At 40.7% G+C, this 26,408-nt stretch overlaps 1 protein-coding gene across 1 annotated transcript in view; it reads right to left on the reverse strand.

Annotated features, from left to right (window-relative positions):
* Nucleotides 1-11,844: 11,844 nt before the first annotated feature.
* MTMR6 (myotubularin related protein 6) overlaps nt 11,845-26,408 on the reverse strand; it is a 28,199-nt gene continuing 13,635 nt past the window's right edge. The window contains exons 8-14 of the mRNA XM_063394693.1: nt 25,119-25,228; nt 23,932-24,057; nt 21,588-21,637; nt 20,584-20,784; nt 19,908-20,042; nt 19,702-19,828; nt 11,845-17,902 (exon numbers count right to left, since the gene is read on the reverse strand). Coding sequence (XP_063250763.1) covers nt 17,642-17,902; nt 19,702-19,828; nt 19,908-20,042; nt 20,584-20,784; nt 21,588-21,637; nt 23,932-24,057; nt 25,119-25,228 — 1,010 coding nt within the window. The 3' untranslated portion in view covers nt 11,845-17,641. The remainder of the gene's footprint in view (nt 17,903-19,701; nt 19,829-19,907; nt 20,043-20,583; nt 20,785-21,587; nt 21,638-23,931; nt 24,058-25,118; nt 25,229-26,408) is intronic.

Below are 26,408 nucleotides of genomic sequence, written 5' to 3' on the forward strand. Positions count from 1 at the left end.
AATCTCTTAAACAAGATCCGAAATGGAGATTAGCTCTTGTTAGAATTCTCAGCTTAGTCATCTCTTTTTGCTACATGAAAAAGCCAATGCATTTATCTCAGACAATATGTTAACTCTTCGTGCTGTTGCCCTAGTCCAAATATTCCAACTCTTCCAATCAATATGTACAAAAAGAAAAACCCAGCCAAGCATTCTGAGATGGGTTGGATTTTCCCTCTAGCCAGGCTGCCACCTATAAAATTTCTTTCACCAGCAGTTCACTCCCACTGATGCAAAAGTAAAAACAGCCTGCATGACTGCTCTGCCGCAAAGTTTCCCTCTTTCCACCCCAGCTCCCAGCCTGAATGTGCTTTGTCTGGGCTGCTGCTTTGATGTTGCATCAGGCAGTTTTGGAACAATAACTTGAAGACAGCATTAAAGGCAGCCAAGGGTAAAACATCCAGCCACTACTGTGCAATTTTGCAAGATAATATGCTGTGGCTTTGCAGGAAACCTGGAGATGGGCACAGAAGTCCCCAAATTTGAGATCAGGGGTTGACTGGCTGCCTCTCACAAGGAGTTCCACAAAAGCCAGGCCAGAGCAAAGCTCCCTCCTCCCAGTTTGAACTGGTCACTACTCTGAGTACAAACAGGATGGACACAGCCCTGCCAGAGCTGTTGCTTGGTTTTGAACAATGGAGGATTGAGAGGGGGGAAAAATAAGTTGTTTGTGTGTGTGTGTGCATCTGTCAATAAGGGAGCTTAAGTTGGGGATGAGAGACGAGTGCTGGAGAGGTACTTAGAGAGATTAAGTGCAGCAGATTTATAGGTGAAATCTGGTTAGTGTTGATGCAAAAGGTTGTGGGGGAGATTTTCAAAAGCACATGTGGGAGGAGACTGCTTGCATACTATTGATTTTCTATTTTGGTGCCTAGCTCTCATCACTGTATGACAGTCTTGTGAAGCACTGGAGCTTCTGGAAACACTGGAAGAGGTCTGTGAAGAAAGCAGGTGATGAGTCAACACTGACACCATCAGCCACTGCAGAAAGGGAGGGAGGAGAGCACGTGAGAGAGGCCCCCTCCCCATATTGCAAAGCGAAAGCAGTGCAATGGTCCCTGTTCCTCATGTTTTCCAAGTAACTGGTGCCACAGGCAGAGGTCAGAGAGCAGGAGCACAGCACACAGCACACATTCATGAGCTGTGGGCATGATTCCAGCTTTGTGAGCAGGAGTCATCGCTGCACAGAGGGGACTGCAGCCCATGAGTCCACTCTCCCTGTAATGAACCTATCCTCGTGGGGAGACAGTCCCTTCTGGATTGTCCAGACCCGAGTGATGGCATCCGAGCACCAGAGACAAGACTGCAGCCTGTGCCCACGCACGGGGAGCAGGGAGAGGAGGATGTGAAAACAGGAATGGGTTCAGCCAAGAAGCTCTGAACCAGGGGCACTACAGCTCTTCCCTCGCTGTCAGGAAACAACAGCTGCTGCTCCACCACGTGCACTTTGTTTTTCCTCTGAAGGCAGAAAATAAAGTAGGTCACTATTTTATTTTCCAGAAGCCCAGATTAAGGATATTAGGAAATGGCACAGTATAACATAAGCTGCTGATGAAAACACCAGAGACTCAAGCTGCATGTGTTTATACATGACATGAACGAGAAACTCAGTTGTTGACATGAAAAATAGAAATCATGTGTAGATACTACACAGAGAAGAGAGGTAAGGTGCATTAATTAGAGGCTATGAAGGCAAAAATGTAAGGTTTCTGGCTCTTGAAAAAAACAGGAGACAAAGTAGAAAAAATATTAGCTGTCACATAAATTGAAGAGTGCTAGTCAAATACTTGTTTATTTTCCTTAGAAGGCTCAGTATTTGTAGGTGTGCTGTGTTTTACAGCCTCTCCAAACCACTGTGGTAACCAACAGTGTTTAAGATGATTAAACTGATGCTGGGAGCAGCAGGACATCAGCTGTAGGGCCACAGCTATAAATCCATAGCCATTAGGCACGACAAGCATTGCCACATGTGAAGAATTTGGGTGTTTTTCCATTAAATCTTACACCCTGAGATGATAATTGTTGGCACTCCCGATTCAGGCATGTTCCATCCAGCAAGGAACAGGGAACATGATATGTAAGACAAGTCCAATTACAAACAAGTGGCAAAGACTAGGAAAGTGAGAGAATCAAAAAGCATTTTTTGGTTTTTAATTAGGAAAAATAATGAAGACATTCAGTGAAGAACTACAGGAGATCATCTGCAGAAATTACACAATGCAACAAGAATTTGTACACAATTCTCATGAGTTACACATTTCAGTGCAGTTTGAAACGCGAAGTTGCCTTAGACCCCTCTCTTGTGACTCTGCCCACACAGATGTGTCCTTACACAAGCAAGGAGGCAATTGTTCTTGTTAAAAGTAGTGAAGGTTTTAAGAAACCTCCCCTCCAGCCCAGCATGTCACTACTGGGACCTCTCCTGAGGCTCCAAGCATGTCACAGAGGAACTGAAGTGCAAGTGATCAAAAGGCAGCAAGACTGCAACACTCACTTCTGTCTGTGATAAAGCAAGAATTCTAAGGTTAGACATTATTATAATGTATATTGCCTTGGAAATAGACAAATCTGAAAGGAAGGGAGAGCAGAGACCTGGAAGATCTATCCATAAGCCATTATATGAGATTAGCTCTGTTGTTCAGAGCATGGTGTTAATAATGCCAGAGTTGTGGGTTTGATCCCTGTACGGGCCATGAACTTTGGAGCTGGTCTTGATGATCCTTGTGGGTCCCTCCCAACTCAGAGTCTGTGGGTTCTTCACATTTTTTTAAAAATAATAATTAATTAATTTCTAAATCTCCTTTTTTTCACTATATGAGGAAGGACTCCTGAAAAAAGCTAGCAGTGAAGTCTCAGACTGCACCCCTGTGTACGTTTCTGCCTAAACCTTTCCAGTACAGATAAAGGTTTATTTGCCATATAAAGCCAAACCAGGGCTTTCCCAGTGTCCAGGACTCAGCCCAGCTCCCCAAAGCTGAGAGCCCCCTTGGCCTTTCCCACAAACAGACAGGGAGTCCCAGGCCATGGCAGCAGTGGCAGGTTGGGGATGCCCCTGCAGGAAAGGCAAAGAAGGAATTACTGAGGCCGTCAGTCAAGACAGGCACCAGCCCAAGCCACAGCCTGGACTTGGACTTTGTGCTGCCCTCTAGGTCACAGCAGAAGATCCTGGAGCTGGTCTAGCCCCTGGGGATCCACCAGTGCCACACTTATCCTACAGAGGGAAAGAAAAGTTGTTTCAGATACGATTCATACTTGCTGGTCAGGCAAGAGAAACTCAGAGTCAGAGGTCTAGAACAGGATACATGAATGGCTACCTAGAAACATCTTTCTCTCCATTCTCTACAAGGGAGTCCAGAGGAGTTCCAAATGCTGTCACCTAACACCTAGACATAAGCACCCAGACTCTGCAGCCTTGTCCCAGCTCCTGTGTGCCACCAGGAGGGACAAATAAAGCCATGCTGACGGGAGAGGGAAGGACTCAGCCCACCAGGAGGAGCTGGCAGCTCCCATGAGCAGGGCATCAGAATTCAGAGGTTTGGACCTGCTTCACCAAAGGCAAAGAAATCTGGATCCTTGATGTTATTTATCTGATTTTGAACAGCTTTATGGAAAGATTTTGTTATTCACATCATCATTAACTGTTGCTTAATTCTGTACTTCCAATTTTCTCAAGATGTAACAATATCAATTCTTCTCTTTACAGGGGAAAGCTAATGCATTCAAACAAGTCACTCCAGACTTTCATTCTGCATGTTTTTCTTAAGTTGTTCTTATTCTTCCTCAGTTTTGCCTCACAAGCTAATGGAAAAGAAAGATTTACTGTCTTCATTTTCACTGGTACTTATCTTTAGCACTTTTTTCTTGCCCAATAGATCTGTTGCAACTGGTGATAAGGGGAATTGCTACTGTTTGACTTTTGCAGAACTTTCTTTTTCTTCTTTACCAGCTTTTATGACATTATGTAAATACCAGCCATCTTAGATTAAGAACAGCATTTTACAATAACATATTCAGACTGTGCCAACACTGGGGACCTTCCTATGGCAGCTTTATGCTCTTGTTCCAGTAATTGAGATATAATATTGCCATTCTGCAATTTGATAGAAGTTTTAAGCATTTTGGGAGGAATTAATCATAGATTAATTGTAGATATTTTCCAGATAACACTATTAGAAAATAGAATTATCTGTAGATCCAGCCCCAGGGCCCTCAGTGAAATTGGTCCATATAAATAAGATAAGGCAAAATCTTTGACCTGAATAGATTGCAATCTAAGCAAACCAAAGGGAGAACTGATGAAAAGAGGATATTATCATAGTTTTCCACGGATGAACGGGAGTAAAACTGAGATTAAATTTCTTATCTGAGGTCAGAGATAGCCTGAAGCAGATCCTGCCATTCAATTCACATCTCTTAGAGTTCCACATTTAACTATGAAGCCATCTTCCTACTCTCCTATAAAAGATAATTTTAAAAGCTGGAGAATTAAATCTTGGTTTATTACTGTCTGGAAATTATTACAATGTCTCTAAGAGAAATAAAATATCTTTCTTTGCATCATGTACCTGTTAGTAATTAGGTGTTTTTCAAGAGAGAAAAAGGTAAAAATCAAAGTTTTTTGCTTGCTCCACTTAAAGAATCTGGAATATGGAAATATTTACAAAGTATCTAAGATGCTTTGGTGAAAGCAAGTTGCATAATTCACATCATGTGTTTTCTTAGACTTGCCACATTGAAAGGAAATATTGTAGCAATTGCTACATTATTTCCCACTTACCTTGAAGTGAATCTTCTTCAGAGAGACCAAAACTAAGAGGTAACAAATCAGTATCTTCACTGTAGAGCACAGTTGCTGACCACCACACGGATGGGTGTGGTGATCAGCACACCCATCCGTGTGCTGCACACAAAAACACATCTTGTGTTTCAAACTCTGCATTTTCAGAGAGAAGAGAGAGTAGAATTTCCTCCATGTCCAAGGGAATGAAAGCCTCACCATTACACAACACCTGTAACACATCACTCTATTCAGACCCAGCTCTTCCACTTCAATATGTTCAACTACTGGCATCACTTCTCATCCTTCAGACCTTGGCACACCCATGGTACACATCCAGAACATGCCTTGGAAAGAAGGAGGATCCAACACAGTGAGCCCTCCGGGAAGTACATGAGAAGGGGGAGAGCAATGTTCCTTGGAGACATCCCACTTAATTCACACAAAGTACATCTCCTTTCAGCATTGCAAAGCTCTGCAGAAACCTCCTTTTCAGTTCTAGGCTGGTTTTCCCAGCACCCTACTTTCAGCCCAGACCACTCCAGACCTTGCCCCCCTCAGAGCTGACTCATCCATTTAAAAGTCTCCTGTGGCCCTTTAGGCTCAAATCTTCCTGCCTGGGACAGGGACTCTGGTTCAAAGCCTTCTCCTTATTCGAGCTGATCTCACAGCAAGCTCTGAGCCCCAAGGAGTCCCAGAGCACGTGGCCAGGAAGATGAAGACCAAGGTTACAGTGATCTTAGATGAGTACACACAGAGTTGCACTCTCTCTTATGCCCCTTTCCTTTCCTTTCCTTTCCTTTCCTTCTCTTTAATTCATGTATCTTGATTTGTTTTCTGGAGGCCACCCTTGCTTCCCTGGGGGCTAGAAAGCCCTCTGGTGCTCCATCTGGCAAGATTTAGTCATCCCAGAGAGGCCCTAGGAGAGACCAAAGATGAGAGGAGGGATGCTCTGTCAGGGTTTCTGCTGCACTGCAACTCTGCTCAGCCCAGCATGGAGCCAGGACAGCAATGAGTGAGAGTTGTCTGCCTGAACCCACCCAGGTTTGTCAGAAAACAAACTAGAGCCTCTCCTTTCATGTGCAGCTCTTAACCACTACATCAATAGCTGAAATGCAGCAGAGCAGTGGGAGGATTTGGGACCTGACCTTCTTTGCCTCTTTCACCAAGCACCAGCATCCCTTGCTGGCAGTCTCCTAAACAGCTCCCTGCTCTTATAAATCCTATTCTTCAGTGTCTCTTGCCAGCCAAGCAAACCCATCTCTGGGCTGCAGCCCAAGCTTCACTACCAGTGGGATGAGACTTCAGGCTCTGGTGTCTATAAATAGCACCCTGAGTCCCTCAACTCCCCACAAACAGCACAAGATGCCTTGCAGTGCTCCCCAGCGCTGCTCTGGAGGCCACTGCCAGGAAGTGCTCCATCCAACAACCACTGCAGAGTTCAGCCTCCAGGCCCTTTGCTCCTCCATCAGCCCATACTTTCTCAGGCATGTTTCTGAGCTACTCCAAATCCCAGCCCTTTAACCAGTAAAAGCAGCAGGGGTGTGACTCGAGGCACCTCGCTTGGCACGGCTGAGGAGATCACCGGGGGCTCCCTGCAGTGGAATGACAGGAGCAGGCATTTGCACCATGTGGTTCTGTGACCCATTTCAGCCGTGCACCGTCCCCAGGGCAGCTGTGCTCCAGAGGCAGCTGTTGCTCTGTGCAGGAAGCCAAGGGTGACCAGCTCAGAGGTCACATCTGCACAGAACTGGGCACACAAAGCTGGGGATGAATCCCACGGGGTGCCACGGGGATCTGGGTACGTGCCAGCAGCTTGTGATTCCTCCTTCAGGTCTGCTGGGAAGAGTGCCCAAGGATTTTGATAATTTACACGGATACTGGCTGAAGTGGGCAGAGTAATTTCATCTCTCCATTGCTTGTGCATGATTTACAGCTTTGACATGTATTTCTGCATTGCTCCTGTTTTATTAAATTAGTGCTGGGATCTCTTGAGGCAACTTTTAAATAATTTGCACAGCTTACCTAACATCACTTCCTTGCTCAGGGTCTCATATGAAATTCGCTTGCATCCAACCCAACTCTTCCAACCAGCTAAATGTATCATTCTGGAACAACTGAGAATTCCAGGACTGATGAATTGTTCAGCAACCTCATCATTATTCTGCAGGTTTTCATTCCTATTTGTAGACTCAGAGGACTTGATAAAAGTAGTAATTAGTAAACATCTCCCCTAGGAAGTTATAGAGATGTCTTTCCCTGCCATATTTGTGGCTTTCAGTTTTAAATAAAATCTGGTTTTCAAAAATCAAACTTTTCCAACTAAATAAGTCCAATAAAACATAACCAACTACATATCAATGCCTACAAAAATGGCAGAAAGAAAGAGGGCAGTTGCTATTATCTTTATAGTACGGAGAGGGAAATAATAATGCTTAAAAGAGCAATAAATCAAATTATAGCTGAAAATGATAATGTCACAGCAACATAAGTGCATTACGTGGGTAGCCCTGGGCTCTTTCCATGGCTCTAGCTCAGCCTAGATGACACATAACTCATCGGACAAGGCTGGCAGTGGCTGCGTGGCTCCAGCCACACTCTCACTGCAATGGCAGGAAAAACAAGGAACTAAGCAGCACGGAGAGCTGCCTCTCAAACCCACACTGACAGCAGCTAACATTTCAATTCTCAAGTCACCATCAAGACTGGTTCCAGGTATTTTGTGTTCTAATAACTAGGTATAGTTGGCTTTGATAGACTTTCTGAAGAAGCTGTTTCTCTCTCTGGCTCCCCTGCCCTGGTTCTGTTTAACTTCATGTCCAGAGAGTCAAGGTCCCTAAAGCAGAGCAAACAGCTGGATGAGGATATCAGGAATGCATTTCTGTGCTGAGCCCTTCACCCTCCATGAGGGTTTAAAAATGAAACGAGACTTTGCTAAGCTTGTCAATATAAACTGGAGTAAAAAGGCTTGACAGCTCCCTCTCCTAACCATCAGTGTATTTGAAGACTAACACTCCAGAATGGGCAATTAAAGCATTGTGGAATGCACATCACCATTATTTGATGGACATTAATAAAATATTCCACAAAGTAAAAATATTTGGAAAAGAGAGTCTGTGAATACATCATTTCCTTCACCCAAAACAAGTCACTCCTCCTTCCTCTGACTAGGAACATCTTCAAGACAATGGATCACTTAGAAACACTCCTTGCATGCAGGAAAACATCCTATTCCTAACAAAGTTAGGAAAATTTTGAGGAAATATTATGGTTAGCAAATGTCAAGGCCACAGTGCTCAGGATACTGTCTTCAGAGAAATTTTACTTACCCACTTCAGAGAGTGAATCCATTACAAAGAAAAGTATGAAAAAATTACACCAAATGCTCAATATTATTTTCAGAATTAAGCCAAAAGATATCTTCATTGTTTTGTTTTTTTCCTTTCTTAAAACTATATGGATTAAAAAGATGTTATACACAAAATCTCATCAGTTTTAAATTGCTACATTTAACTGACAAACCAATTAAACAGACACAGTTTCATCCTGGATATTTTTTTCCTCCTAAAAAACATACCGTAATTTTTGGCCAAATACAAATAAAATACAAGTGAAAAACTCACTTTAGCCCAAGATCTACCAGAGAGCTGAGGGCAGCTTTTCCTTGATTTAGAAGCAGTAGACACTCACTCAGAGGTGTATTTGTAGTTCTGTTCAATGGACCAAATGCCAGAAAATCAAGTTCTCTTGACCTGGTAAGACCTGAGACTCCTTAGTCCCTACCAATTCTCACCACCTTGCCAGGGAAAGAGCACACCCTCAGCACACACACTGCCTGCGTAGCCAACACTACAGGCATCCCCATTATCTCTTACACTAATAAGCCTCCGAAGCCACTGACTGAGCATGAGCAGCACAATTTCAGAATGCCTTTTAATTGCAGGAAATCAGAGCAGCACTCTCTAATCCTCCAAATGAAAGAGCACCACGCTCCTCAGATCCTCAAGTGCTGCTCAGAAGTGCTGTTCTTGCAGCCCTTGCCTAATGGTCCTTTTCAGAATGGGGTCAGGCCATTAGGAAATCTGCAGAGGTGCAGATACCAACACCAAATTACTGTGCTGTGCTGCAGCCCACACCCACTGCAGTGCATTGTTGCTAGAAATCCCCAGTGGAGGTTTTCCACCTTGCTGATTTGGATAGCTGCTACCAAGAGGAGCAGCTCAGTAGTAAACCACTGTCCCTTGGCTGACCTCTGCAGCTACATGTGAACAGCTCTCCCCAGCCTCACTTGCCTTGGAGTCTCACTGACTATAGACAGAGAAAGGAAAAGAAAGAGAATAGCTGAAATCACCACAAACTGAATAGCCGTAGGAGCACTTAACCACAACAGAGCACGGAGGACTCAATGCTAATCTGCAGATAAGAGAGCAGTCTCTGCCAAGTTTTACTCTTTAAATAAACTTCTGGCAGGACTTTAGGATAGCAAAGCAGAATTTTACATATGGATTCTCTTCCTAAAATAGAACAAGCCAAATAGAGACCCAGGAATTTGAACTTTTAGAGCTATATATAACTCAGCTTGAGGGTAATAGAAATAGCTCAATTGCTCTGTACATGATAATATTTCAAATATCAATAATTTAACGTACTTCTTTTTGCTAACCCTAATCCTTTCCCTACTGCCCCACCCCAGCTGACCAGCCTTTCTCCTGCAACAGTCCAAGTAGAAATTCATCCTCTGATAACCACGTGACCCACTCTTGGTATGCAATCTCCTCCACATGATCTCTGCTTGGGAAGCAGCTCTCCTTTCCTTTTCTTGGCTGGTATCAGGAAATTGCCAGATATCAGTTATCTCTCTTCTCCCAGGCTGTCCTTTGGCAGCGTAGATGGACCTGTGTGTTATGGGATATACGCAGCAGCAAGGGAATAACTGAGGATTAGTGCAGTTCAGCCTTAAATGTTTTTACAGCTACCAAAATCTCAGTTCTCTCCTCTGCACCGCATTTCCCAAAATTCATAGTGATGCTTACATTCAGCTGTGCTTCATGTTTATATTTTCCTGCCGCAAAATGCATTCACCATGCGAAGTCAGCTCACCATAATGTTAAAAAGAACCATTAGATTAGTATTTACAGAGCTGTCTTGATAAAGCACCAGGCACTAAAAGTTCTTACGCATCTCTTTTGAGACTACTGCCCATGCACCTCTATCATTCTGGATGCATTCACACTGGAATCTGACTTATGAGGTAGTACAAAACAAACCCCTCCTTAAATGCAGAGTTAACATAGGCATAAACATTAATCCTTTTTCATCCTCTAACCATTCCTTTCAGTATATGTCATAATAGCTGTAGGTAAGTCTCCCCTGATGTTTTCTATACTCACAATGAGCATTTAATAGCCATTCAGATAAATGATATAATAGCAATTAGAACCATTTTTCCTGCTAGAGTGCTGTCCTTATCACATTCAAGGAAAAAAGTAATCAAAGTTATTATTCTATCTTGGCAGACACACTTTAATCTCTTGAATATATTGTGGACTAATGGGACACGTCACCAGATAAAGCAGGAAGCCACTGTACGTGCAAAGCCCAGCAACCAAGCAAAAACCATTTGGTTTATCGAGAATCATTTCCTCCGCCAGTATACTACTGAGAACAAGTTTACTAAAAGCTTAAAGTGGGATTAGAAGATAAAGAGGGATCCAATCACTGACAGCATTTTCCCCTCTAAAGCATTCTCACGTGAATCTTAGAGCACTAAGCTGCAGCAGTGTTGTGCTTTCATAGAGGGACTCAGCTTGAGCAGTGTCAGAGCCAAGGAACACATCTGAACAACATCCATGCTGCTGAATATTCAGACAACAGCCCTGTCCTCCGCCAAGGAGGACAGGGCTGTTGTCTTTCTTTCTCTTGCAAGAAAGCAACCATCTTAAGTGTGTTACCCAGGGCAGCTTCGGGGATGGAAAAACAAACACAAAGCAGACAGCATTTTTAGGATCACTCAACCTTTTGTCAAATTCTGGAATTAACTCAGCTAACACTGAAGCCCTCAAGCCACATCAGTCCTTCCTCCTCCCACAGCCCGGTGTGGCCACCACAGGGACATATCCACGTCTGTTCAGCCTTTATATAGTTTTTATGTGCCACTTGCTTCACTTCAACCATTCTGCACAGTAGGCAGCCATCTCTCATGTGTTGTCAGTCCTCAGTCCGAACGTGCACTCTGCAAGTAATGCATGAACTCTGGCAGCTTGCAGTTACAGACAAGTCAGGCAATGCATGAGCCCTGGACTAAGTGAAATAAATCAGCCAGCCTCCTGGCTATCCTCAGAGCAAGTTAAGCTTAGCTTTTCCCTCCACTTGTACATGCCCATCCAGAACCAGCGCTTCCACCACAGCCAGCAGCATTGGCGCACAGGAGACGTGGATGAACACGCTCATGCCCTTCGCGTCCTGTGCCACTGGACACAGAACCAGCTGACACATGTTATCCTTGGGGATACTGCTCTGACTTATGCAGGACTTACTTACCCTTACTTACTGACTTACTTACCCTAATGGTACGAGCCAGATTCTCCCACAGTGTATTTCGACCAGCCAGCCTGCCTTACCTGACAGAAAGCCATTGAATAGAACAGGTGGAGGGAGGAGAGCCCTCTAAGTTGCATCTACCTACAGCAGGAGGGTCCCCTTCTGTAATAAAGATCACATTGGCTAGAAAATGCACACTCCAATGCTCTGGTGCATGAGTTGCCACCTGTACTATGCACAAAACCCATGTTCTTAGCACAGATCATGATGAAGCTGGATGTGGCTTAAGTAAATATGAGTTGTAGGAAGAAGCCTGAGCACTCTGTAGGAAATACTAGTTAAGGAGAGCTTTAGGAATCATTTTTGTCATGGTACTATCTTACTAAATGAGGAATACAGCTGCATGGACCCTAAGACTCAGAATTAAAAATTAAAGAAAACTGTTCTTAATAGTTAATGGGAAAGTCACTAAGAAGAGAAAATCACTCCAATTTCCTAACCACATTTATTGTAGCTGTTGAAAACAGTTATCTGGATAACCAAGTATGCAGTAATGGTAACAATAAGTAAATACAGTACTCTCCTGACAGCTAAATCCAAAATTAATCTCAGAACAGTGCCTGTAATTAACAGGCCAGCAGTCAAGAGTCTGCCTACACAAAGCTGAGCCAGTCTCCCATATCTAAAAGCTACAGAAGCATTCAAGAGTCTAATAAATAGGTCAACTCATTTACGTACTCTGTATCAGGTATGATTCATCCATAAAATGAAAATTTTAATGTTCACACACAGTTACTATAAACGCTTATATATATTATTATAAATATTTAATGTCTAGTTCGATTGGCAATATTAAGATCACTTTATTTTAAGCTTTATGGATTTTGAAAACACATACAAAGAAAATACTTGTTACAAAATTCCATTTGCTAAAATTTCTTCAGGAATATACATCAAGCATGATCCCAGCGCACAGATAAATGACTTTTACAGAAAGCATTACATAGAGCAATAAATGTTAGTGAAACAGCCAGTCTTTCCAGATATTTTACAATGAAAAATTCTCTTTCCCTTTGTCACATCTAATATTTGACTAAGTTTTTAATTTCTTTCTTTTAAATAGTCATGTCTGAGTTTAAAATGTATAACCAAACCAACTGTGGAAGTCAACAGGCACTCAGAAGCCCCAAAAGGGAGAGTAAGCACTATTTTTCAAGTTCACTAGTTCAGGGGTAAAAATCCCTGAGAGACAGAAAAATGCTGACCCCATTTTCTTCGATGGAAAGATGCTTGTCAAGAGATATTGTCAACAGACAGTTGTAAAGATAAACTGTAAGGCTGAAGAGCAATAGTAAGACAGAGGAAGGAAAGCAATCTGTAATGCTAGGTAATGAGGAGTGCTTGGTGGAGCAGCATCATGGGATTGCACCAAGGCTGCCTGCTTGCAAGAAAAGCACTCAGCAGAAATATATGCAGAGATACAAAGCACAAGATATATATGTGCTTGTCATTAACAAGGAAAACAGTATGTGCAAAAACCATAATCCCACTTAGTTATAAACAGTATGCAACTGACCTCAAGAGTTAAATACAAACAAGAGTAAACAAGATATTGTGCTCCAATTTCAACGTCACCATCAGGACATTTATTACATGAAGCCAGCAGATTAGGAAACACAGATCCATGTATATTTTCTGCTCCTCAATGCCAGCACAGAACTGCTTTGCAGTAAGTGTTTAACAGACCAGGTCACTTAATTATCTGGGACCTGGAAACTGATCTCAGTTTGCCTCTGACCTTCCACCTCAAGTCCCTTAGCTGCTGCTGGACATCCAAACAGCTTTACTGCTTCTACTTTATGAGTCATACCCCTGCAGTGTCCTGTTCCTTGCTACATGCTGTGACACAGGTCCCTGACTACATCCCTGTCCTTAAGCCTATTGTGCGTACAGAAGCTGCACCACTGAACGACGATGCCGTGCTGATTTTCAGTGTTATTTAACATGGAGGCAGGTCAAGCCAGCTAGATCAAGCATGAGTTCACTCACACTGTTCACTAAGGCTGATGTGAGCCTTCAGAGCAGTGGAAGAAAGCCACAATGCTCTCAGGTTATTGAAACATCCAGAGCATTAAGAAGCAAGCCCGTTACATCTGTCGGACATCAAGCACCACAATAAGCAACACTAGCAGGAAAGTGTGGCGTAAACAGTGAAAGCCAAGTCCAAGCAGACTTCAATCTAAAGATCTAATCCTAAAGGTTAATATAGGCTTCACAACCAATACACTTAGCCTGTGATCAGCCACAGGTTTAAAACTATTAGCAAATAAACAGGAGTTCTAAGAGCAACCTTTAGTTTCTGACCTAAAGATCTATAAATATCACTGGGGGGATGATCTAGTTTGAAATCAGATTATCTTTAAACTAACTAGAAAGCAATCATGCTTACGAGAGGCCCTTATGCCTGTCACATTTACTCCAGAACAGGGCAGCACACTAAAGAACAGATGTTGACAGCATGTGCCCTGTGCTATTTTAGCATTGAGTTTCCTTATATTATTTATATCACTTCCTTAAGAGGACAGTAGTTAAACCAAGCTATCCCAGCCCCACTTCAGCCCAACCGTTCAGCCAGTTTTGTGCTCAGTTTACCAGAATGGGAGGAGCAAACTCTCAGAGATTTGCTGATGTGTTACTTTATCAAAAGTCCTGGGGAAAACAGCAAGAGGAAGAACACACCACCTGTCCCAACAAAGCATTCTCCACTGTGCTTACCCTGAGGAGGAGACACATTAAACTGTGACAGTTTGATTTGTGCTAGCTTTCCCTCTGCAAAACCATTCTATTAGGGCATTTGTTCCACACAGGGATGTGTGGTTTTATGGAAGGACTGCTGTTCCAGTTCTGTAAAAGGACTCTCCAGACTTCAGGCTTCTGCCCTAGATTTAGGTCACTGTAATTGGACATGTGTAGAAAATGCACAGGCTCAGTTCAGTGTTGCCTAATTAATTTCTTAGACTGTTGATTTGGCAGACGCCCTACAAAACAGAACAGTTGGATACTTAAAATTGTACGGAAGAATACCTTATGACACTAGCAAGCCTCCAAAAAACAAGCCCAACTCTTTCGGTACTAATGAAATAAATATTTTAAACTGCCTGGAGTACTAAAGTGAAATCAGTTTTCTCAGGTGAGACTATCGGCCTGGTTCACTGAAAGAAAAAAGATCAAGCACAGCACAGAATGTAGAAACCCAAAAACTTCACCTAAGGAAACCTCCTTACGATGAAGCACAGAACTGACAAAGTCTAGCAACCTATGGAGCAGAATCAAATGTACCAACTTTCTGTCTGGAACATTATATTCCCAAGCAACTGGTGAGCATACCAACCACAAATTAATGTCACAGCCTGAAAGAGAGAGTTCTGCGCATTATTTTGATCTGTATGAGGTGCCCTGCAGTATGAACTGCTCTTGGAGTATCATATTCATGATGAAGAAAAGTTCAGAATTTAAATTCTGAAACTAGAATTTAAATTCTTTCTGATTCTAGGCTTCTGTTGCAATTTTTTAGTCAACTTGCCTGATTTTTAAAAAATCCTTCTTGAAGGACATAGAACAGCCCCACTGTGCTGAGTCCTGGCTATCCTGCCAAGCTTTCTGTTGGAGCTCACTTGACTACCGTCTATTCACTTCACCACAGGTCCCCCGTGCTTTAGGTAGTTTTGGCTTAGGCCTAAACAGCAAATGAGAAGAGACAGATGCCTCTCTGCAGGAACTTTCCTCACTGGTGACCCTGGGGCTTGAGTTGGCAGAGCCACCTGAACCTTACAAGGTGGTTGCTCAACAAAACAGCCTTATAAATTCACATATATTCACATATTAACTGGAGTAAAATATTTACTTCAGATTAGGAAGTACTGTATTTTTTGATGGAGAAACAAGCTCAGTGCCTGAGCAGACAGTTTTATGGCACTTTAAAGGTGACCTAACATGCCTACCTTGATTTGATGTAAAAATACATTTCAGCTCCTTTCCCTAAGAAGTGAACTCTGCCAATAAAAAGGACTTGAAGACTGAAATAAACTCACTGTAACAGTACTGAAAGGGAACAGATCTTCTCTGCAAAAGCCTTGTACACAGGGGCCCTCAGATGGCTGTTCAAGTAAAAACAACATACAACGATATTTGCAAAAAAGCTTAATATAATCTTTTGAGTCTATAAACTCTAAACAATAAATAGGAAAAGTGTACATGGCACACCAGAGCAGCTAAATATTGAAACAAATACAAATTGGTAACACTTACCTATATTGTCAGAAGTAAGTTTGTTTCACTACTGTGATATAATACAAGCTTAATATACAAGATATTTTTACAAAGGAAAACCACAGAACCAAGTTAATACGGAGGTGAGGGAGAAGGGGAGACAATAAATAACAAGGCACAAAAACCTCTCTTGCTGCAACCCTGTAAGGCATCACTTGTGCAAACATGAAACTATCAAAACCTGTAGTTGGAGACATTATAAATGTGCTTAAGTAACTAGATAATGTATTTTAAATATGACACTATGCTTATATCTTTGAAAATAAAAATGCTTATGTTTCAAAAATCAAATTAGTGAAATTTGATTTTTGGGTGGGTGAATTAATAGCAAAATAACAAAAGTCCCAGACAGCTCCACAAATGCACCTTGATCTTGGCCTATACTGGCCTTGCTAAGAGTCCTGGATCCAATATGGTGCAGAGGGAAATGCTGCCAAATTATGTCAAATTGTGCACACCAGTAATTGTGACAAAACACACTTCAGGGATTAGGATGAGAGAGAAATTATTTTCATCTGAAACCAAAAATTATTTAAATTAAGACATAAAAGGTCAGTAGCACTAATCTAATGTCATTAGGGATCTTAATACCCAAAGTTATAATTCATGTTTCTATTTAAGAACTGGCACCAACATTTTTTTCCTTATTCTCTTACCCACTCAGAAAATCTATCATGAGACAAACTTCAAAAAAACCTTCTCCCTTACCAGAAGATTACATAGTTAAGCACACAAACTCTAAGTTTACCCTTTCTTCTTACATTCCATGATTTCTACTGCATCCTGCTAGGAGTTTTTGTCCTGTCTCCAAATACATAAAAATCGCCAGATACTAAAATTACTTCAAATATGCACAGGTTGGACAAGTTTTTACAAGATGAGAAGGCTTTTCACGAATAACCAAAGTTTTCTTCTAATGAAACATTCAGGATGCACTTAGTTTCTCATGAGCTTCAGACACATGACTCTTTTCAGCTTGGGAACAACTACATTTCCAAAAGTTTTGCTTGCATTCTTACACCTTGAACAACTGCACAGCACACAGTAAACAATCTGAATGAACCTAATTATTCAGTTATTGGCAAGTTTTGTTTCCTGATGTGACATGCCTTATTTTACACTTAAATACCTTGCCACAAATCAAAACATCTAAGGTCAGATAACCTGCAGCTTTAATGATGCTCAATCTACTGAGCTGCCAGAGAGGAAAATCAGGTCAGTCTATTAGATCTTAAACAACAGAGCAAATGGAAGGAAAAACAGTCTCAAGTGATAAGTTAACATTCATATAGCTATTTGCTGAAAGGCTGTGCCAGCTTAGGCATGCTTCATTCTTTATATTCAGTCCTGTTTTAAGGATATAAAAATTTGAGCAAATACAATGTAAACAGAGCCAGGTAGACTGCAGTAGTAAAGGACAAAATCATTGATCTGACAGGTTTAAGGCCAACTATTTATGATTTGAAATACATCATACTTTTCCATGGCACTTAATACACTGTAAGTTAGTGCTGGGTGACATGATGCTAAGCACGGGAATACGCATTCATATGAGATATATACACGTAGCCTCAGTTCCTAAAATAGAAAGTTCAAGTTTTCTTGGCCAAATAAAATCAATCTGTGAAAGACCACCTGTGGTTTCCTACACTGAATAAAGTAATATTACTATTTAAAACAATTTAGTGCAAACTGATCTAGGTCCAAAGACATAACATTCCTTGATTTTCAGTCACTACTTATCAAATGCCCCTATTTCTTTCAAAAAGACGACTACACCTTTTTCCCCCCCTTAAAAGAACAGCAAACACTTGACAACTAGCATGCTGTTCTAGTCTACATTAACAAAACTTGCTGATATACAAATCGTGTTTTGGTCATGCAGCACAGACCCATCCTGAAAATGACCCATCTCTCCCTTTAATCGGTCCAGAAGAACACAGTGCCAGATGTCAATCAGCAGGTCATCCTGGCCACTCCGTTATCCAGGCTGACCACGGCCGGCTCAGCTTTGGAGAACTCGGACACCAGCTCGCTGTAGCGATTGTCCGCTGTGTTGCTGCCCTCTATGGTTCGCACGGCGTCATTCGCTGCCTTCGGCGGCTGCTCCTTCTGGAAGCACGGGGGGGATTTCAGCGCCACAGGGGCAGGAGGAGCCGTCCGCTCCTGTTCCTTCTCCAGGACCACATCCGACTGCCCGTTTCTCTGCTTTATTTTCTGAAATACAAAGAGCAGTTACTAACAGCGGCCATGACTCTTTACTGACGATATTGTGCTTTTAAAGGAAATGTATCCCCTTCTTTTGGTGGCCAACTCAGTGTCTGCAGAACTCTGTTGCATACCCTAGCTTAGATACATAAATAGTACTGTTAAACCTTACGCCATTCCTTATGACATTCTTCCCCACAGTTTAGACCACAATCTGCAAGCACTGTTTGCTTAAAATTTGCAGAATGGCAGAAGACAAAGAATGCCTATCAATATCCCTAGAGAAGGAGAAGTTCTTCCAGGCTTGCCCCTTGTTTGGTTGCTCTCAAGATGGAAATACTTTCTGGAGAACAATCAGAGGAAGACAGGCCTTGGTACTGTTGCAAGCAGGGATCTTGCAGTCTCTTAAAGACCGTGAGTCTCCTATGACAAAGCAGCTTGATATCTAAAGCCCTTCTATCCTTCCTAAAAACCTTGTAAAAGACTTTTCCTTTAGATCTAATAAATGCCAATACCGTTTGTTCAAATGCATGAATAGTCTAAAAAACATCAACTAAAAAACAGGAAAGGAGAAGAGGATGTATCCTGCCGGCATGAGCAAGAGAATAGGAAAGATTAGGATTAATGAATTCTTCAGTTACATGGTTTGCTTGGGTTGTTTGCTGTTTCATTTTTGTTTTTAATTCAAACTCACCCAGTAACTGGGAGATTGCACTAGTTAACTGAAGAGATTTGTTTGTTGATGTGTTTGCATTTTATTAAAACTGAGACTAAAACCAGAAGACTGGTGTCTCTTGGCATGAACCTTTTATGGATGGAAACAGCAGTAGCAAAGTCTGCATCAGGATTTCCAACAACTACATCTCATCATCACTCAAGTGAGAAATGTAGGCTCAGGTGAAGTTATGATCTTGGAATGAGGTTCTAGAAAATTCAAAGCTGAGACTTTCCTTTCTCTCTTGCTTATTCTTTACATTCCTTTTTTTCTTCACCTTGCTGCTTCATTGTATAAATATTTTTGAATATAAAATTAAGATTTGAAACAGTATTAGATTGAGTGGCCTGCATTCATTACTTTACAGTAGAATCAATCTAATAAAATCTTTCCTCCTAGAAAAGCTGTACTTCCCCCTCTCCCCCTCAATGTAATATACAGGAGTTGTTACCACTTCTGTCCGCACACAAGTATTAAAACTGATAAGCAGAAGACTTCTGCATTCCTTGAAAGACATTATTCTGAAGCTTCAGCACCCTGACTAACAGAAGTATCAATCAGCCTTTCCTGGCTGTTTACTGCAGCACCTAGAAGTCAATTATAGACATCTGATCTCTGGATTAAGCCCTGTCTTCACAAAAACATTACAACATACATGACCCATAATTATGATGGCTTACAACAGCATGCACCTGCATATGAAGTTAAATGAAGGACAATACTTACTGCTTCCATTTTAGTAGCTATAACAGAAATAAAACACTTTCAGTTCCTTAGTTTAGCAACACAGCTGTAGCTACATGGATACCTTGTTATCCAAGATAGTTTAATGTAGGTTAAGCTCCTGTGAAACTTACCTTCAGTAAGGCTTTGATAGTAGCACTTTTACATAATAGAGCTCATTAATAAAGCAGAAAAAATAGTGCCTTAGAGCACTCATCACAGAAGTAAGCAGTGAAAGTCCAAGTCATCATTACACAGAGTAAGTGCTAGGCCACACAGCAGTGACATTCATGTGACAGCCAGCAGCATTGTAACAACTAAAATCTGAAGCAAAGGTCACAAGTACAAGCACACATTTTGTACTACTTACAGCTTCCAGTTCTTTAATGTCTTCCTCCAGCTGTTTATTTTGTTCACTCGTGTTCATGATAAGGTTGAACATAGACTGCCTGGGATGCATACTTCGATCAAACTGATGGTACATATTTCTCCAAAACCTGCACAAAACAGACAGTTTTAACTATGCCAGATAATGACAGAGCTGAAGAAAAGATACTGTATCTCATTTAAACTTACTTAAAATTGAATGCTACTGTATTAGGCTCCAAAACAGTTAGTTCTGGAGAAAAATCCGGATTATACAGAGGATTCTGATATTTCTTCTGTTCAGCCAAAAGGAACGGCCACAAGGAATAGGTCTTCTCTTTGAGTCTTAAAGCAAAAAGAGATAGAGGTCAATGCACTGCCTGAAAGCAAACAAGCAGAAGATACTGCTTATGGTGGGCAAGTTTTGCCTCCTTGAAATAAATACTTTTAAAATACAATGTGAGAGGAACTGATAAAAACTTCACAGAAATTTTCCAGCCAAAAACATTGAAGATATCCTACTAATACTTCTAAATGAGTAGTCTTGAGCAGGCAAGAATTTTAGGGTTACCTAAAAAGAGATTGGGAGAGAAAACAACATGATTCTTCCAAACTTAAGCTTATCTACTTTTAGATGGGAAAAAAACCCAGATGAGCAGGAAAACCTTAACCTTCCCTATGAAAAAGATGTGATTTTCTACTAGAATTAGAAAGACTGTCTTCAGCATGCAAAAGCACAAGAAGCACTACTGCTCCCTGATGCAGTTCAACACAGGTTTCAGTGCTACCAATCCTTCCTCTATTCAGAGCCTAAACTGAAGATGATACATGGAAGTGCTGAGTCTGCCAGAATAAACAAAAGACACATTACAATGAGCCAGCTTACTTTAGCTCTTCTCGTTCTTTTTGACAGTTTCCAAGGAAGTTACCAAATTGGCATGAATGGACGTGTTCATGGATTTGAAGGAGGAAAGCTTCATTGTACTCAAAGGCTTGTGGAAACTGCTCAGTCAGATTCCACACGCTTTCTAAAAACTGGGTGAACACTGGCGAGATCTCTTTCGGATCACCATCCAACTGACAGCATCTGGAAAAGATTCCACAAACAGACTGAAACTGGCTTAAGTTAGAAGAAATCAAGAAAGTCTTAGCTGCAATTGTTTTTAAATGACAGCACCTTAATTTGACACCAGCTTTGATTTGGAAATTGAGCAGCTAACTTCAAGAACTGGGGCAATTTTTGAATAGAAATAAGTCTATATTTAACCTGTTTTTCTGACTTATAAGTAATCACACATCCATATTAAGTACAAAATAGCAACATAAGACAGTTAAGTTCCTCTGTGTCTAATACTCTAACAGTCAACATGTGGAGTATACCAGCTAAAAGCAAACTAATAAGCACTAAATAGCAGCAAGGCTATTGTCATAGCTGATGATAGGCAGTTCAAGGGAAAAAACAGAACTCTTAAGATAGAGGACTTCTAAAGGTAAGTGTGACTTCATCATCAAAGTAAACATAAATGCAAATTTATCTTTAAAAATACCAAAACTATGTGTTTCATATTGCCTAAATAGCTGGGATGTAGCTTTAGACTGGTTTTGCACTGTCTATACAAACCTTGCTGCAGTCATCAACTTCTGCAAGCAAGGCACTGCTAGCACTAAAAATTTCCATCTGCAGTATAAATCAATTATCCAATAGGTATTTGAATAAACTACAATACACTGTAGGCAGCAAGAGAAGTGCCTTGTCTACTGCAAACAGCTTACTCATTGCTGAACTGGTGCAGTGTGGCTACAAATGCAACATCTACAAGCTGTCTTATGGTCAAGAATATTTAGCTCAGTTTGCTGTTTACACGTTACTGTATCATAGGAGTGAACTACCTGTCAGAGAACTTGTGCCCAAAGGAGATCCAGTCTTTCTCTATCAAGACCTAGAGGGTAAAAAAACCAAAACCTTATGTAAAATATTACTCAATCCTACACCTACAGTATTAACCCCACAGGGTATTGATATATTATACTTTAAATCTGAGTCCAATAAGTTACAGTAGTGTCAGAGTCCATGTTTCCATGGATCCTCCACAGAGAGTGAGAAGTACAGAGATTGAACTAAAACCTTTAGAAAAATTAGAATATATAAAAGCTTTAGATATATAAAGTAGAAAATGAACCCTTAGCTTTAAGCTTTACATGCCCTAAGTCCTAGTTCAGTGTAGAAGGACACAGCTTTAGGCTTAGTGATAGAGTACAGACATAACAAAAATAGAGTAGGGTACTGTTTATAATTTTTAGTATGAGTTTTATGTACAACAGGGTAGAACCTTATGCTAGTAAGATAGAGTTTTACGTTAATAGATATGCTATGTGCGTAGGTTTTGACGCTGATCTTCGTAGTTTTACGAACTTTAGAATTGTACCTAGATTGGTTAGTGTGTAGATAAAAAATATGAATATGCATTTTGCAATTTGGGATAAAAAGCCTCTGTGTCAGTCAGTCAGGGGGAGGAATTGGTCGAGTGATCAATCCGATCAATCGATCCAACCTCCACCTCCTGCAGCCTGAGGAAGGAGCCTTGCCAGGGAGCCGAATGGGATTCTAAAGGTATCATCTAAAGGTAGCCTGGCATCTGGGCCCTGGGGTCCCGTCCCTTCCTCCTGTGAGGGTGCAGGACCCCAGGGACCCCTCCTTGCCCCTGTGATCCTGCTTTCAGGAACTCTGCCGAGTTCGGGACCCCCATTGCCACTGTGATCCCCGCGGCCGGGACCCCTGTCTGGGATCTGTGATCTTGTGTTCCCTTTCTGTTATTGTGACCCCACGGTTGGAAAATCCTGCTTGGGATCAGATGGGAGGCTGATTTACCTAGAGGCTGTAATGTCAGATATGTGCTTTGCTTATAGTCTTACTAGTTCTGCTTGTTAGGAATTCTATGCTTTGTTTGCTGTTTCATTAGAGTTGTGTGTGTTAAGATTTCTATGCTTTGGTTATTGTCTCATTTAGACTTTGTTTGCCTAGGTTTGTAATTGATTGTATTGTGAAGCCGCTCTTAGAACTCTCGCACCTTCAGATACATGCTTTGTAAATAAACCACTCTATTTAGTATCTCTATTTAGATATTAAAATGCTGTAAGACCTTTTAGAGACTGTATACCCGTACCCGACCTAGGCAAGTAGAAACAGCTGTTTATCACTTTGTAGCTTCTTGATTTTCTTGGAAACTTTTCATGAGATTCTCAAAGTACATTTGTAAAAAACTATTAAAAACATTAAGCAACTTACTAATCAGGTAATTGATAATTTTAAGAAAAATGTTGCATAACTAGTAGATTATCAACTTTCTATGGCAAAGAATAAGAAAAATGTTAGTACTGCATGCCTGCTATCATAGTTTACATAAAACCACATCATATATTCTTTCTAACATTTATAGCAGTAAGTTTGCTCATATCAACACTATCATGTTTTATCACTTAAGTCACACTATCAAGCATCAAAAAGAACACAGGACCTTCACAGAAATTCAATGGAAAGCAAGGATTAATCAGAACCCAAAAAGATTAAAATTACTTCCCTAAAGATTACTGCACACATTCTCACTATTCACAACAAATTAATCCTCTTCTAATTCTTTCTCAACTTCACTTTCAGTGCTTGTAATATTTGTGGCAGTTAATTCTAAACAATACACTAAACTAGTTTTAGGTACTATCCTTGAGGAGTTCCCATAACACCTTGCACTGCAGAACACTGTTGATTTTCCTAGTCCAAAATTTGGAATAATCGTTTTGAAATTCTTCTCTCTATATAAAAAGATGAAGAAATTTAGATTGCTTAGACATCTCTAGATCTCTATGACTGTGGAAACTGTCACTTTTAGATTTTAAAAATGTGGCTTTGGAGACAGACAAAAATGTTGTTTTACAGCAGCACAGAGCTGTTGTAATTTAGTACATGTGCTACCTCACATAAGCACTTTGGAATCCTTCTATGCCATAGAAGGGTGACTAAAGCACTCTGCTATTTGTGTTTCAGGTTTTTTTATTTTAAATATTTTTGTGACGTAGTAAAGTATTTCTATATGAAGTATTTATCAATATACTGCAAATCTCATTTTACACTTTTGACTACCAAAAAAAAAAAATCAGTATGTTTGATCCCTTTCACATTCAAACATTTTACACCTGTTCTTTACCAAGGAATAACTCAACATTGCAATGGTCTGCTTACCATGAATCCTTTGATTGTTCTGTAATAGGAATCTAGCAAGAGAGCTCCAAGGGAACAAACTTGGGAAGTCCTATCCCAGCCATCTGAACAGTGCACCAATACACTTGCACTCTCAACTGCTATTGCCTGCAAAACACAGTTGTTTCTTAATCAATGTTCTTTTCTAGACAGAAGTCAAAAACTAGTAAATAAATAAAAAAACCCAAATTTATTTCCAACTCATAGCATAGGCCATCTTATTTAACAAAGCAAGAAAAATGTTTACTATGAGGAAAAGATTTATAGTATCAGAAAGTAGGAACTTGTCTCCATGGAAGTATAGAAAACTCTTTGAAAAGAAATTCCACTACCACCTTTGCATAAACTAAACTCTACAGGGGTTCCCAGTTCTCTCTCTGTCCCTTATAGAACTAAATTTGCAAGAAAACCTACTAATAATTAGATTACACATTACTGAGTACAGATTAAAAAAAAACAACTATGTCAATATATCATTAAAGGTATCACTTGTTCATCATTATGCTACATAATAGTAAAGGCCTAGGAAATGCTTATTAGCTTCAGCTGAGAAATCAGCTCCTGTTGGCTCAGACATTTTTGAGGTCATCTTTAGGACAGTCACTCACTTTTAACTGAGATAACTCCTTGTTATTTCACTTAGCAAAAACAAAGATCCAGGTTTTTTCTTTACCCACTACCATCAGATCAAGCCCTTGGCTTCGTAAGTACTTGGCAAAGGCAGTTGTTCCTCTGAATTATTCACAGAATCCTATTTCCTTGCCAAATGAAGTCAGCATAGCCACCTTGGCTGCTCTACAATTACTGTCCCAGTCCTATTTTTCGGAGTACACTAAACAATAGTTTGTTCCATCCACCACCAAACTGGTTACACTTTTCAAAAATACCTAGAGAACCAGGAAGCACAAGAATCCCTTTGTCTCCCAAAAAGATGGCCAAACAGCACCCAAAAAATCCCAGAACATTGGGTGGAATGTTTAATATCTCCAGTCATAAAGCAACACATAATACTTTTACCAGCGTATTAGATGTACTGGTATATATACTAAACACTTATCTCCAAAAAGATCAATTTTGTAATATGTCAACACATTACATAACATTAAGCATATTTTTTTTTTAGTAGGAAGTCAACTTCCCATCAAATAAAGCAGCAGCATGCAAGTCACCTTGGCTAGGAAGACAGCAGCATCCAACACAGCTTTGATGTGACGCAGCCATCCAGAACTCTCCAGACCAGACAAAAAGTCATTGACAGACAAACCTCTTGTGCCACTGACTGAAAGAAACCAAGAGTTAAAAAAAAGCCTTAAACAGTTGTAGCTACCTAGACCTTGCAATGTAGAAAGAAGAATAACTGCATGTTGTATCTAATGCCCTATGTCCTAAGTTGAGTGGTGGTTTCCCAAAAGATTTCTAGTCAAATAGTTAAGGGAGGGGTACTATAAATGTTCTCCAGTCAGAATTCAACTCTGTAGAACTGTATAACCATGAGCGGCTAGAATAAGATCTTTGTGTCTTTTTGACAAAATAACACTCCAAGTAAACACACTGGTTATCCCCACCAGGAAGCCTTACTCTTGTCTCACCAAGGAAGGCAATGCAAGTGCCAAAGGCTCATTGGAAATACTTAATTAGTACTAGTAGCAGGGAAGTAACTGCATCCAGACAATATACGCAGCTCAGAGTAGTCACGCTGCCACAGTTTCATCACCTCCACCATGCTCAGGAGAATAAAGTAAGTGCAACACAAGGACACAGGGATGAATGAAATCCATTGAAATTTTGTCTACCTTCACACTTGACACACTGCATTTCTGACTGATCTCTACCATTCTTCCCTAAAATATCTGGATCCTATAACAATAACATCAATTCAGAGAGCAAGGAAGAACTCAAAGATGCTTTGCAGTATAGCAGCAAGAGATGCAGGAGTAGATTGAAAGATTCTCACACAGAATCAATTCACATGTAAGACATAATCTGGTTCTTGTACAATTTTAATAGTAACTCACACAGTTACGCTAATGTCCAAACATGACAAACTTCTGGTAATGAAAAAAAAAATCTGCTGGCTGACATAGCTTCAGCTATATGTAATCCTAAGAGAAGACAGCCATGGCTGCTAGCCACAAAAATATCTGCCTCTTCCACAGTGGAACCCTACTTTCCACTAAGCTTAACAGCTAGACTTCATGATCTTAACAGTCTTTTTCAACCTAAATGATTTTATGATTCTAAAGCATTAGGCCCCAGATGAAAATAAAAAGGTTCTACAGATCAAAGTCAGCAGTAGGGATAAAACAGCTGCAAAATCATCTTTATCTCTGGCCATGGGAGGAAGTGAGTCAGCAGCAAGAGCAGAGAACAAAATTCACCAAATCATTCTGTGATGCAGCTTCATATTCAGTCAAGTCTCCTGATATAATGAGGGCTATAAACTCAAATCACTGCCTCCA

This window comes from Prinia subflava, chromosome 3, assembly GCF_021018805.1.
Source record: "Prinia subflava isolate CZ2003 ecotype Zambia chromosome 3, Cam_Psub_1.2, whole genome shotgun sequence".
NCBI classification, from domain to species: domain Eukaryota; kingdom Metazoa; phylum Chordata; class Aves; order Passeriformes; family Cisticolidae; genus Prinia; species Prinia subflava.